The 15,315-nt window shown below is 40.4% G+C and overlaps 1 protein-coding gene across 1 annotated transcript in view; it reads left to right on the top strand.

Annotated features, from left to right (window-relative positions):
• Positions 1–15,315, top strand: part of KCNH8 (potassium voltage-gated channel subfamily H member 8) — a 354,464-nt gene that overhangs the window by 105,064 nt on the left and 234,085 nt on the right. Inside the window, exon 2 of the mRNA XM_042956973.1 lies at positions 12,459–12,692. Coding sequence (XP_042812907.1) covers positions 12,459–12,692 — 234 coding nt within the window. The remainder of the gene's footprint in view (positions 1–12,458; positions 12,693–15,315) is intronic.

Consider the following 15,315-nt stretch of genomic DNA (forward strand, 5'->3'; position numbering starts at 1 on the left):
CCACCATAGTGTCAAAACAGCAGAACTCAGACGTACTGATACCATTCACGGAGGGATGAAATGTGAGTGTGTGTGTGTGTGTGTGTGTGTGTGTGCATATGCCTTAGATAATATTCCCATAGGAAAAAAAATACACACTCTCATGTTTGAGAATAGGATATACAACAAGACAGACACTTTCTTTATGGAGTTTACAGTTTAGTGTCTGTTTGTGGTTTTGTGCATACAGGGCTTGGGTGTGAGGACTAACAAACCATAAATAAATTAATGTGTTGAAATATCATTAACAGTGGTAATACTCAGTCCTACAGGAAAAAAAAAAGCTACAATGATAGAAAATAATAGTGAGTCCCCGTCACTAGGGTATTGTGCAACCACAAGACAGAATAGTGTAGAGGAGGATGAAAGGATTATAGACTGGGCATTAGATTATATATTGGCTTTCATAATCTCCCCAAACTTTGAGCTTCTACAGTTCTGTGCGCTGAGCTAATTATTGAAAGTCTCTCTAGGAATTATAGAAAACCATAAAAATCAAAGGGGTTATTATCTAGGATAGAATCCTCCCACACCTTAGAAATTGAGTATGTTCTCATCTACAAATTGGGGCTTTGGGTATATAATCAGGATCTCCTTCCAATAGGACATTTTTTGTGTAACATGTACTACCTAGTGATTTGGTTTAAAGTGGAGATTCCAGGCTCCCATAGCTTGGAGATTCTAATTTAACAGACCTGAGGAGAGGCCTGGGGAAACTGCAACCTTAATAAGCAAACAAGAAAACCCAGTGGAGGTGGCCCAGGACTGTACTTGGAGAAGCACTTGACTTGGTGACAAGGAGCCCCTATTGAGATCCTAGCTCTACTCCCTCTGCCTGTCATCTGCTGAGATTAGGACTGTTGTAGCCCTAAGGATATTTTAACTTGCTGTGGAACGTTGTTAGGTTATTCAGCCTTTCTGAGCCAAAGTCCCTACATCTATAATGACACAGTAAGATGCTGTTGTGAGGGCCAGAAATTTAAAATGCAAAATGCTGACCTGAGCGCCTGGCGCATCGCAGCTGCTTAATAAACGGTAGCTATTTTCCGCTTTATTTCTGCCTGTCTAGGTTATTTGGCTGCCTCCTTTCCTAGTCTTGTTTTCCAATGCAGAGGCAACATTCACCTTTGGTTGAACAACACGTTTGGTGTTGGTTTGTCCATTTTTGCCATTGTTCCTGGGCCTTCACCTCCCCTACAAATTCTCAGTCCGATCACCTTAATTACAGTTTTGCACTCTCTCTGCCTTATTATAAAGACACTAGAATAAAAACACTAATATTACAGCCATGGAATATCTGTAACTATCAAATTAGTTTATTCTTGTGTTTCCTGCTATTTAACTTACAATTATCTCTTGCAAAACCACTCATCTTTTCTGTTTAATCTAACATGAGTACTGCGAAGCAGAGAAGATTATGCAGTGGACAGATGAGGTTCTGGAAAATGCTACCAAATTATGAAAAACATTTCAATTGCATTAGCTTCCACAGAATGTAAGCAAAGCATAAAGGGGGAGAGAAAAGTCAGTCCATTCTGCGGCACTGGGCACACTAATTTATATAGGTTGTCTTCAAATCAAATTTTAAAAATCAAATTTAAGTGTAAAAATATAATACATTTTGGTTGAATTAATCACTTTTTAAAAGTATGTTTGAAGTAAAGATCCTGTTCCAGCCTGTTTGAAATTAAAAGGAAATATTCTTTGAGTTAACCATAATTGCATGGAACTCTAGGTTGTGCTAGAGGATAACCAGGGGACACGTTACATTAAATATTTTGGGAATCTGGGTATTCATAGAACATGGCTGGTTTCATTTGCTAGGTTCCATGTAATCTGCCTTTCAGTAGGACAAATAAGATACAAAAATAAATAAGTCTGTCAGAGCAAAAATATTGTCGCGTGGTCTTAGTCTTTAAATAAACTACTAAGAAAACTTTTACGAAGGTATAAAATTTAAACCACAGTTAGTTACATATTTGGTAAGTTACATTTATTTAAGAGAATAATATTATACTAAATGAGACCTGGGCCAGAAAATCCAGGCCCTACGATTGCCAAGGCACAAAACCTTCCCTGCCCTTTTTCATCTAACTCTGCCTTCCCGCTCCTCTGGGGGAGTTGCATTGTAGTATCATCCAGTCGTGTATGTTGGAACGGGGGAAAGTGTAAAGTGAACACTAAGCTTTCTCTTCCCCTGCTCTTTGCAAAAGCAGGAAAAAAAAACCTGGTCTTTCCCAGGAGGGCTCATCCATGGTTCATATTTAATTTAGGAGAGGGAATTAGGGTGGGACAGGAATTACAAATATGCAAATGAAGGGATACAGCTATGCAAATGAAGAGATATTTGCATCCTACCTACTTCTTTTCACTAGGCCCACTAAGGTAGTGGCCAAGATGTAGCATCCTGGATCAGAAAATTACAAAGTAGCTTCTTAATGACCCTAAATAATCCCTAACGAGTCCAAAATGCTTGATTCGTGCTGTTCATATGGTAGTTTTCTTTACTAAGAAGTGCCTCATAATTTTTTCATTTTGTATTTTGGAGAAAGGGCATTGTTTAACATTATTTAACCTGTTTCTACTTAATTGATTTTCTATTAGAAAACAAAGTTTTCTATTTCTGCTTAACAAAGACTTTATTAAAAGTAGCATGTCAGGGGGGGCCTGGGTGGCTTAGTCAGTTAAGCGGCCGACTTCAGCTCAGGTCATGATCTCGCGGTCCGTGAGGGCTGTGAGTTCGAGCCCCCGTCGGGCTCTGTGCTGACAGCTCAGAGCCTGGAGCCTGGAGCCTGGGATTCTGTGTCTCCCTCTCTCTGACCCTCCCCTGTTCATGCTCTGTCTCTCTCTGTCTCAAAAATAAATAAATGTTAAAAAAAAAAAAATTTTTTTTTTAAAAAGTAGCATGTCAGGATGAAAAATGGGATGAGCTATTAGGTGATGAGGTTTTTGGGGTGATGGGAGGTTTGGAGCTGACGACCAAGAGGGAATTCTTGACAATGTCTTTGGTGCAAAAAGGTGATTTTATTCAAACACTGGGAGAGTAGCTGTGGGCAGGAATAGCTGCCCGGGGGACCACGAGGAGGGACTGGTTTTATACTATGGGGTTGGGGGTGTGGTAGAGTCCAGGGGAAGTTTCCGGTGAGATTTTCATATGCTAAAGAAGACTCCCAGGATGCTATTGTCAAGCCAAGGTTGTTTTTCCCTCTAGCAAAGAATTAGCATTAAGACAGCAAGGAGTTCCTGGAGACACGTTTTACTAGGCCTGCCTCAAGTATTTGTCACTAGGCTGCAGGTTTAAGGAAATTTAATTTTATCTGCCATTTCCTTCTGCCTTTGTTTCCCACAGCATTAGGGTTTATCTTTAAAGCCAGATATTTATCTTTGTTTTATCTTTATCGTCATCTTTATTTTATCTTTAAAACAAAGATGCTAGTTATAAAGGATCTCTGCTAAATGTTAAAATAATAGAGCTAAAAAACATTGTCTTCACTTGGGGTGCATTAATGAAAATTTATAGGTTAACAAGTTTATTCCACTCATTTGTTTAATAATCGTTGAGCATCTAATAAAATCCCAGATACTGTTCTAGAGGTTGTGACTACATTAATAAATAAACCAAGCCCTTATCCTTTGACATGTACATCCTCTATGACAAGTATAAATACTATTTTTTTTTAAGTAAACAGATGATGTGAAAAGACCATTTTGTCTAAAAGGCTAACTCTAGAAGACAAGAGCTACAGAAAAGTAGGGCACAGTTTAGTATTATTTCAAAAGTGTTTATAGGAAGTTGATTGTGGATAAAGTATGAAACACATTTTATTATTATCTTTGAGATTTCTGAAGTTTTTCCCTCATTCATTTTACTTTCTTTTTTTATTTTTTTTAAAAAAATTTTTTTTGACGTTTATTTATTTTTGAGACAGAGAGAGACAGAGCATGAAGGGGGGAGGGGCAGAGAGAGAAGGAGACACAGAATCGGAAGCAGGCTCCAGGCTCTGAGCCATCAGCCCAGAGCCTGACGCGGGGCTCGAACCCACGGACCGCGAGATCGTGACCTGAGCTGAAGTCGGACGCTTAACCGACTGCGCCACCATTCATTTTACTTTCGATAGGTACTGTCACCCTGTCATAAGTCAAAATCATTCTTTTTCAAGATTAAACTCATTTCCTGAGCTCTTTTTTTTTTTTAATTTAACTTAGTTTTTTATTTTAGAGAGAGAGAAAGCACAAGCTGGAGAAGGAGAGAGAGAGAGAGAGAGAGAGAGAGAGAGAGAATCACAAGCAGGCTCCAAGGTCAACACAGAGCCCTTGGGAACATGCATGACCAGAGCTGAAATCAAGAGTCAGACTCTTCAGGCGCCTGGGTGGCTCAGTTGGTTAAATGTCCGACTTTGGCTCAGGTCATGATCTCTCGGTTTGTGGGGTCGAGTCCTGACTTTGGCCCTGCACTGACAGTTCAGAACCTGGAGCCTGCTTCGGATTCTGTGTCTCCCTCTCTCTCTGCCTCTCCCCTGCTCATGGTCTGTCTCTGTCTCTCTCAAAAATAAATAAAAGCACTAAAAAATTTTTTTAAAAAGTCGGATGCTCAACCACCTGAGCCACCCAAGTGCCCCGTGTTTCCTAAACTCTTAAGAGATAGTATGCCTGAGAAGAATTAGACAGCTCAACACTGAAGCTCACACCCCTGAAAAAGTGGAATTTGCAAAACTTAGTGATCTCGCTATTATCTGATAATGATAAAGAGTGTACTTGGGGCACCTGGGTGGCTCAGTTGGTTAAGTGTCTGACTTTTGGTTTCAGCTCAGGTCATGATCTCACCTTTCCCAGGTTGGAGCCCCACATCTGGTTCCGTGCTGACAGTGCAGAGCCTGCTTGAGATTTTCTCTCCCTCCCTCTCTCTCTGCACCTCCCTTGCTTGCTTGCTCTCTCTCTCTCTCAAAATAAATAAACATTAAAAAAAAGAGTGCACTAAATTTGCTTAACATGCATTTGTCTTAATGAGCTTTTATCTTTATTGGGAACTTAAAAATTTGCTTATATTTTTAACTTCATCAAGATTGCTATTTGTTTTCATCCAAGTTATTTTTATTCAGCCATTTAGGTGAATGGTGAAATAAACTTTAAGAAGAAAATTTTTTGAATAGGTGTTATGTGCATATGGGACAAAATTCAAAACGTAAAAAGGTATACAATGAAAAACTTTTTTTTTCTTGTTTTTATCCTGAGCCACCATTGTAGATCTTTCCAGTGATATTCTAAAGGAGCTTCTCACCCTTTAATATGCATATGAATATTGGTAAAATACAGATTCTGATTTAGGGGGGTGGGGGCAGTCTTAAGAGTCCACATTTCCAAGAAGTTCTCAGCTGAGTCTGATATTGCTGGCCTCGGACCACACTCCCAGCAGCAAAATGGAGAAGCACACTTGTTTATATTTGTCTCTGTGTTTGTTTATTGGACTGAAAGGAGCAAGATATTCTCATACACTGATACAGCTTACTGCTTTCTATTACAAATTTAGCCGTAGAATTCCAGCTCGGAGCTTTGCTTTGTGACAGTTTTCTTCTAATTTTTGTCTGTCTGGAGTGATAATTTATACAGTTTGTTAAAAATCAAATCATAAATGAATGATGAAAACCGTCAATATGACCATTTGAAGCCTGGCACTAGGAGATGCGTAAATCGTGAGGACTATGAGAATCCCTCTTCGCAAATTTTTTATCTGCCCTTTTTTTTAATAAGGTTAGAAAAGTCCTCAAATCCAAACAACTTCCTAAATTTGGGTACAAGGCACACTGAGGATTTTAGCTTGCAGCCAGTATCATCTATCTAATAAAGATGCCATCATACTTGGAAATGATACAATTAAGTTCCCTGAAATCAATATAAAGTACAGAGATGGCCTAAATATTTTAAAGTCAGAGACATTCACATTCTATCTGCCTGAATAAAGTATTCTCTAGAGATGACCATGATCAATATCACAAGGGGTACGGACATTATCTTCCTTGGACCTGTATGTGAATGTTACTCAGAAAACATGGGCGGCTCCTAAAAGAAGATTAAAAGTTCGTGTTCGTTTCTTATTTTCTGCAAGAATGTGAGCGCTAGAGGATTCAAATTTGCCTGTCTACTGGGGCTGCAGAGTATGTTTTTATGAATAGTTGTTCACATGGTGCAAGATTTGGTTTTAGGAGAGGACCAATACCAGAGGCACGTTTCAGAAATAAAGATCTGGACCATCAAAAATCTCAATTTCTATGTGATTGGCAGAAAAAGCCAGAGGAATATGGATTCCTCCTTGAGGCCAAGTTAGTGTGTGTCACTGACCCCTTTGGTTTGAATGATTCCAGGGGACAGGTGGATTAGGATCTGCCTAATCCCCTTGATCATGCGCTCGTCTACCTTGCGTCGTGATCCTTATGCCTCGGTTATGTTGAGGTGTGCTATGTGGTACATGCTAAGTAGTGTGCCAAGTCACAGAAAACAAAGAGCACACCTTCCTGAAGTTCCAGCTGAGTTAAAACTTGGGCAGGCCCATAGAAAACAAATCAGAAACACTCAAACATGAACAGACAACGCAGGAGAATACAAAATTCTGATAGATTTTTACCAAACATGAGATTTCAAAACCATATTGAGCTTAGGTCTCTGCTTCCAGGTCCCTTGGAATGCAAATTTATGGCTTCAGCCAACGGAGGGATATTTTAATGGAAGAATTTTAGAAGTACTCTGATCTACACGGAAAGGGCATGAGGAGATCAGAACCCTGATCTTTTGAATTGTAGCTACCTTTCTTTGCCTCCTTCAAGCCTCTGGAGTGGGTGTGTGCAGAATATTTTGGAACCAAGAAAGTTGATGTGATACTTTTGAAATCTTGACTTTCTGGAGGTAATGAGGTGACACAGAGGTTGCTGAGAGACTCCCGACTGGTTTAAGAGAGGTCATCAATGAACTTATTTTCAAAGCTGAACTTGATATTATTTATTTATTGGTTGGTTGGTTGGTTGGTTGGTTTATGAGTTGATACATGTTAATGAACTTCTAATAAATAATCTCTGTAGAGAAAACGCTGCTGATTTGGGCTGTTCAGCAACATTTGGGCTGCTGATTTGGGCTGTTTCTGAGCAGAAAAGGTAAAAATTTTCTAGAATAACCCATTTTCTAGAATTAACTTTACCCTATTTTCTAGAATTGCTTTTCTAGAATTAACCCATTCCGGCTGGAAGTAGAGAACAAGTCACTTCTTTACAGAGGGAGTACAAGATGTATTGAATGGAGTCTATCATTGAGAACCAGTTTTAATCCTTAGCTTCCCACCTTGGGCAGGAAGCTAAAGTTCTCCAGGCTTCAGTGTTCTCACAGGAGAAGTGGGACCAGTACAAGGATGAAATGAGTTAGATGTGGATTGACATTTGCCTTCTCTTCTTTTTTTTCTTCGATACCTTTCCATTTCTTCTTCCATTCCCTTAGTGCCTAGAAGTTGACAATGAGTAGTACCTCACCATTCGAGTGGGAAAGTGGTGCTGTGTATTAGAAGTCAGCCCAAAGGACCTGGGTCTTTCCCAATACTGAGATTCCCTCTGATGATCTACGAAAGCTTTTTGCTAAGGAAGCATTTAGAAAAATAATCAACTGTCTAAAGTAGAAACACATTTAGATCCTACTGTTTACTGGCTTCAAAACTGAATGTGCACAAAAGGATGACCTAGAAACAAGCAGGAAAAAGCTGTGTGGCATTTAGATGCATATCACATATGCATAATTGATTCCTTAAAAGGTTAAATACTCTTAGCATATGTAGGGATAGTGGTATATCCATGATGGATTCGTAATTATTATGGCAATGGCTTTGTTTTACATAATTCTAAAGTAAATGTCATGTTTCTTTGGAAATTCCAGGACTGGGATTCAGAAAAGCATATGTTTCCAAGTAGATAGCAGGGTAAAAGGAGCTACTCTTTCCCAAACAGAAGGACTATTCATGTAGCTAGTACGCTAAGCTTTATGAGGCACTGACTGCCACTAAATTCTCTTCGGAATTGAAATGCAATTACATATCGAGGACAAGTGCTAAATATAAACAGAAAAGGCCAAATACATGACTCTTTTTTTGCTTTGTTTTTGCAGTATATTTGCAGGAAGAATTCAATACCCCAAACACAATAATCCTTAATTGAAACACACGGGCAATTTGGTGAAGCCTTTAGCAGCCTTTTTCAAAAGCTTATTGTAGCTTGCGAAACTGGTCTTTTCTTACGTAAACAATTGTAAGGATGCTAAGGAAATTAATAAAAGAACCAAGTCACTAAGAAATATGTAGAATGAAATACTATAATATATGCCATAAAGTCAGAAAAATTGGAGTATGTTGTCTGAGGATACATATGTAAGCGGTAAAAACTGTATGAATGGGAATGGGTATTACAAAAATTGAAGTTTGGGGTTTCTTCTTTGGGGAAGGAGGGAAATACAGTCTGTGCGGTACCCACAGGGGTTTTTGCTGGATGTATGATCTATGGGTGTTCATTGTTGATGTTAAATATTGTTACGTAATTTTTTAGGTAAGTTACATTTCTTAATTTGTAAGAATGGAAAAGTCAAAAGAACACAGTGAAGAAAAGCACAAATTAGGTCGGTAAAAAAAAAAGTAAGATAGTAATAATGATAAAAAGTAAATTTATTAATCTTGGGCTGATCAAAGTATCCTCATATTGTACTTTTAAAAGATTTAAATACATGCCATGTGCAAGATACAACCACAATAGGTCTCTAGAAGGGCTGGAAATGGAAAGATGAGAAAGGGTATACCAGATAGATACTGATGAAGTTTTGGGGTGATGGTGCGGTGGTTCGGAGCTGATGGCCGAGAAAGAATTCTGGAAGACATCCCTGGGGCAAAAAGGTGATTTTATTAAAGCCTGGGTCAGGACCCGTGGGCAGAAGAGCTGCTGCATGCACTGGATCGTGGCAGGCCACTCATTACATACTCTCAGGCTGGCAGAGCGTCAGGGAGAGAGTGTTCTGGAAGCAAGGTTTCCAGGATCTTGAGGGGCTAGCTATTGCTAGGGAAATGCCACTTACTACCATTTAATAAGACCTCAGTCATGAGTCCCTTCGGATGAATATGGGGTGGGGGTCATAAGCTCGGAGTATGATTGCCAGCGTATATCTTGGGGGAGTTGAGTTTAATAAAGGAAGTCTCCAAAGGAATGTTTCTAGGTTAAATTAGACTTACAGGTTCCTGGGGCGGGGGCATGGTCAGGATAACGTGAAGTCAAGATTCCCTTTTGCCCCTAGCAAAGTGTCATCATCATCATCAAGGCAGATGAGCTCCTAGAGGGAGGTCACTCTGCTGGTTTCAAGGAGTTGTCAGTGGGCTCTAGGCAGTAGAGGAATTTAATTTTGCATTTGCCTTAGTTTCCCACATCACCATGGCAAGCACTTAAACCCCTTTCCCTTGTTCTTGGGTAGCCAGGAGCGTCGGAGGAATATCACACAGATCCCGCTTGGGTGGGGGGTGTGCCAGCCTGTGTTTTGCCCTCAGCTGCCCTATGCTCCCTCATCAAATACTAACAGAAGAAAGCTATTGTAGCCCTTTAAATAACAGGGAAACTGGACGTTAGGATAAAACGTAGTGTTGTTTATTCTCTCTCTGTCTTCAATTACTCTTTCTCCATCCTGAGACCATTTCATCCAGGCGTCTGCTTCTGAACTTGCAAGACTTTTGATAAATCATTTCTGCCTATTTCTTATTCCAAGCTAACCATTTTCAAAGCTTAGAATCTTTAATCTCTCAACTCTGGTAGTACTTATTATCTGAGTACCATTGATTTGGTACTAATCATAGTCTCTGTTTTAATGTTATTGGTATTCACACATTTCTTCAATTAAATTGTTATAATCTAGAGCTATAGATTATACCTTCTTCATCTTTTAACATCCAGCATCACCTCCTCCTAAGATCTGCCGTGCGGTAGAATCCAGTCGCCTGGCATACAGTAGAAAGTCAATAAACATGTCAGCGGGCAACTGAAAAATGGCTTCTGGAAGTGCATTAAAAGCTGTTTTAGGATGTTTGAGTGCTTTGGCAATGCTGTGTATTTACATTTTTTTAATTTAACATAATTTCTTTTTTTAAAGTTTATTTTTAGAGAGAAAGAGAGAAAGGATGAGTGGTGGAAGGACAGAGAGAGAGAGAGAGAGGAGAGAGCGAGAATCCCAAGCAGGCTCCACACTGTCAGCACAGAGCCTGATGTGGGGCTTGATATGGGGCTCAAACCCATGAACCATGAAAACATGACCTGAGCCCAAGTCAGATGCTTAACCGACTGAGCCACCCAGGTGTCCCTATATTTACATTTTCTAAACAATCTCTCAGCCAAAGTTCTCTAATGGAGACAGAAAGAGACACTATGGTTAGAGAGTGACCAGGAGCTGTGCAGAGTTGGTAAGGTGAAGACCATAGCCTGGTAGGAGGGTGCCCACCTCTGGACCTAGCTGGGAACTCCTGCAGGTTCATTAACTGATCTTTAAGGGTGGAGACTGCATCCAATAAACTTTTTATCTCTACACCTGGAACAAAGTCCAACATGTAGTACGTGGTCGATAAATGCTTCTGCAAGGTATGAGAGAATTAAATTTTAGTCTGGGATAATTTAATTCACTCCCATGGCTTCAAAATAAGATGCCATTGAAGGCTTCCCAGCGCAGGTCTTTAGCTCTGGCTTTTCTCCACAGCGGGGAGGGTGAGTGGGAGGGTAGAGGAGCCAGCCCAGCCCAGGCAGGATGCAGATGTTAGCACTAGAATTTGTACTCTGGGCTTAGGGGCTGATTGGGGCAAAGCTGGATAGAGTGGATTTGGTTCTGCCAGCTGATAGTGGACTATGGAAACATGAAACGGATGTTCAAAAGGCCACGAGGAAGCCCATGGAATAGATCTTCAGTGCTTGTCCCGCTGGCCATTGGGAAGTAGCTGGGGTTCCTGCCTTCTCATGGCATGCAAGATAGGCCGTCTGTTGCAAACCTTGTTTAAACATAGTGGTTTTTGAATAGGCAATATATAAAGCATAGCATATAAAAATCAAAGGGTACAGTGGGTATATGGTAAAAATAAGTGTGCCTACCACTTTTGCCCAAAGTTACTCTCTCTAAAGGCATCTACGGTTACCAAGTCATTCCACTGAGGTTTAGGTACGCACAAACATTTCACATTTAGATATACATATACATGTTTGTGTTTCTATATTTTCAGACAAATAGTTCATCTGATAGCATATTATATTGAATCTTGATTTTTTCATTTAAGACATTATGCTGGAATTCTTTCCATTTTTTCTTGTATTATTTTAAAAAAATCCCAGCCTCTAATATTGTCTGATATACTGTCCAATATTGGTTTCATGAGAAAATGAATGAATGATTTAATAATAGTTTCTAATTCATTCTGAACCTAGAGTCACCAACCATCAGATTTTATAAAATGCCTTATCTTACAGCCCATCTTTAATTTACATCTTTTTGCTTATAAGTATCCTATCGAAACCTCAAAAAGTCTCAAAAAAATTCATCCGGCAGGAACCTTCCTTGAATATTGCCTCTCACACTGTCCTCCAGGAGTTATCTTCAAGCACTTAACACTTTGTTATTTTTGATTGTCCTTTAATTCTTATTTGTTAACATCATAACCATAAAGGTGTGCGTAATACTCAACAGCTTTTATTGGATACTTAATTGTGCCAGACATTTCACTAAGCACTTTAGGTGCATTTCCCATTAATCCCCACAACACACCTTTCTCTCCCTTTAGTGGGAAAATTCCAAGTTGTGGTCCTCTGTCACTTGCAGGGTCTGTATGATTGAGCCTCAGCTGCCATGGCAGTAAAACCCTTTTCTCCTACTCTTTATTACCTTTCCTCCCTTCCCTCTCTCAATTCTCCAATTGCTTCCTTCCTGAAATCACCTGCCAAATAAATGACTTACACTCACATCCTCCTTCAGGGTCTGCTTTTCGGGAAATGAAATCTCAAGAAACTGAAGTTTAGCGTGTGAATAACTTGTTCAAGTTTATCAATACATCGAGTGGCAGGTTGAGGATTTGAGCCCAAAGTCACACCCAAAAGTGCCCTACATGACTGCTAACTAGAGAGTACGTGCCTTGAAGCAGACCAATGAATCCTGACTTCCCTCTGTAGTGTGTTTCAAAATGCAAGCCAACGTCAGAGCTTAATACTTCTGCTGGTCATTGCCATTTTGTTTTGGACAGTCTCTTTCCCACCCTGGCACACCAGGACATGCATTTTAGGCACAGTTAAGCTAAACCCGTGTCCTCTTCATTTGTTACTGAAACTGTGATTTATGAAACAGTTCCTCGTGCTCGTGTAGTGGCTGAATGTCCTCTTGTCATTCTACAGACAGCAACTTCATCCTCGCGAACGCCCAGGTGGCCAAGGGGTTCCCCATAGTCTACTGTTCTGATGGCTTCTGTGAGCTGGCTGGATTCGCCCGGACTGAAGTCATGCAGAAGAGTTGCAGCTGCAAATTCTTATTTGGAGTCGAAACCAATGAGCAGCTGATGCTTCAAATAGAAAAGTCGCTGGAGGAGAAAACAGAATTCAAAGGAGAAATTATGTTCTACAAGAAGAACGGTGAGTGCCTTTCTTAGACTGGTGCTCATTGGGCAGTTGTGAAGGGTCACCCTCTCCCAACTCAGTAATTACTTCATAACTCCCATTAAGGCTTCATGGTATTTCATGTAAATACAGGCTGTTACTGAAGTTCTGCTAGTGACTCGGGCAATAGCCTTGTTTTAGCCATTAGCAGCATAAACTGCTTGAAAACTTAGCATTAGAATTATGACTGCTCAATGTAATATATTAACTGAGTGAATATAAGTTAAAATAAAGTGTGTTACAGTTTTACTATGGTCATTGTTAAAATACATATTAGATACGGTAGTTGTTAATAAAGTATAAATAGATGATCTTATCCGGGGATGTTTTCCAAACTGTATGCCTTTCAGAACCACATCTCAACCACAGTCATTAAAGACAGAGATCCGGTGTTCACTGGCAGAAAAGGAAGTTAATTTAAAGCATATCAGCATAGGCATTTTTCTCTTCCAGTTCACTGGCCCCAGAGCCTTTCTCACTACCTTTTTATTTTATTATTTAAAAAAAATGTTTTTTAAATGTTTTTATTTATTTTTGAGACAGAGAGAGACAGAGCATGAGCAGGGGAGGGGCAGAAAGAGAGGGAGACAGAGAATCTGAAGCAGGCTCCAGGCTCTGAGCTGTCAGCACGGAGACCGACGCGGGGCTCGAACTCACGGACCGCGAGATCATGACCTGAGCTGAAGTCGGACTGAGCCACCCAGGCGCCCCTCTCACTACCTTTTTAAAGACAAACTAAGAGACACATGGTATAATTCAAGGTGGGAGTAAATTTGCCTGGCTCAAAACTGCCACTGAGGAAATATGAAGCATTTTCTTGTGGTTGCAGTTTTGTGACTCTTCTCTAAATAAAAGAAGATCTCTAGGGATGGGTGTAGTATCTGCAGTGCTTGGGTCCTATGTAGGAATCAGTATCATTATCTCATGGGCCCTGGTGGTTGGGATGAATCCAAGAGGCATTATTTTGGGGAAATGCTAAGTCAAAATTAGAACAAATTGCCATTTTCCAGTTTCTAAAATTTTATCTCTTTCTTTAGTAGTCTTCCCTAAAGTAACATAGCCTTCTGAGATTTATCTGGGCACATGGTTGCCAAGGTAGAGAATAGATTTCCCAGCCTCTTTTGCAGTTGGGCTGGACATGTGACAAAGTTTTGGGCCAGTGATATGCAAGAGAACGATTTGTGCAACTTTTAGGAAAAATCCCTAAAGAAATACAATTGTGTGCCCTTTAATTTTTCTTCTCCTTTCCCATGATGTTACAGACTAAATTATGTATCCTCAAAATTCATATGTTGAAGCCCTAACCCCCAATGGGACTGTATTTGGAGATGGGGCCTTTAACGAGGTGATTACGGTCAAATGAGATCGTAAGGGTGGGGCCCTAATCCAATATGATTGGTGTCCTTATAAGAACAAGAGATACCAAGGATACGGGCATACAGGAAAGGTGATGCAAACGCACAGAGAGAAGGCCACTGTCTGCAGGCCAATGAGAGAGGCCTCAATAAAACAATGCTGTCAGCACCTGATCTCCATTTTCAGCTTCCAGACCATGAGAAAATAAATTTCTGTTGAAGCCACCCTGTCTGTGGCACTTTGTTAGGGCAGCCCCAGCAAAGCAATGCATGTGGGTCAGAACGTTAAGGCAAAGCTGGAAAGCCAGCTTCCACCGTTTGCAAAGGTCAACATCATAGAGGAGTGCAGAGTCACAGGATGAAGGGAGCCATCCTCCCCCACCCCAGACAGAAGCTCGTACATGCCCATCTTACTTGAATCATTTCATTTGGGGGTCGTTTTGTTACAACGTCTAAATTGCGTTCTAACGCAGGGTTTCTCAACGTTGGTGGCGTTGACATTTTGGGTCGGTAATCATTTGTTGTGGAAGGCTGTCCTGTGCATGGCAGATGATAAGGAGCATTTCAGGCCTCTATATTTTGCTCTCAACACTTAGTATTGGGGTCATTGTCAGGCAGAGAAGTGGGGGCCTAAACATGGGAACTTCATCTTCTTTTATAACGGGTTTGTCTTTGGAAGATACTCTTTGAGCGTGTGAATTTTGGATTCACAGTGGGCATGAAATATTGGAGAGTACCATCCTGGGAGGCACAGAATATCCAATGCTTTGGTATTAGGAACATAGTTCAGACCATTGTGTCCTTCCTAGTGTCAATAGATAAGGCCTACGTAGCAAATATGACAAAATGAAAGGACTCCGGTGCTAATTATAGCACAATCATTGAAGAGAGCCTGAGATTAAAAAAAAAAAAGTGGAAGATGCCACTGAGAATGCAGACTGGTAGGGAGTGATAAAACCACCATCTGGTGGAACAAAGAGAAAAGGGATATCTTTTGTCTAAAATATCTGCTGACAGCAGACTTGTCCTTCTCAGGATAGGCACCTTGGATAGGTGACTCCAAATCCACCTGGGTGTCTTCCTTTTTCAGCCACCTCTAAAGTTCTGAATGTAGCACCACTGAGAAAAGTTCAGGCCAAGGAGGAGAAGCCCCAAAAATGGAGATTTGAGAGGCCAGAAAAGTAGAAATTATGGAGCACAGTGTGGGAATTTCCTGAGTTCAATGTTTCATAGGATGTCTGCAG

Source organism: Panthera tigris, chromosome C2, assembly GCF_018350195.1.
Source record: "Panthera tigris isolate Pti1 chromosome C2, P.tigris_Pti1_mat1.1, whole genome shotgun sequence".
Classification (NCBI taxonomy): Eukaryota; Metazoa; Chordata; class Mammalia; order Carnivora; family Felidae; genus Panthera; species Panthera tigris.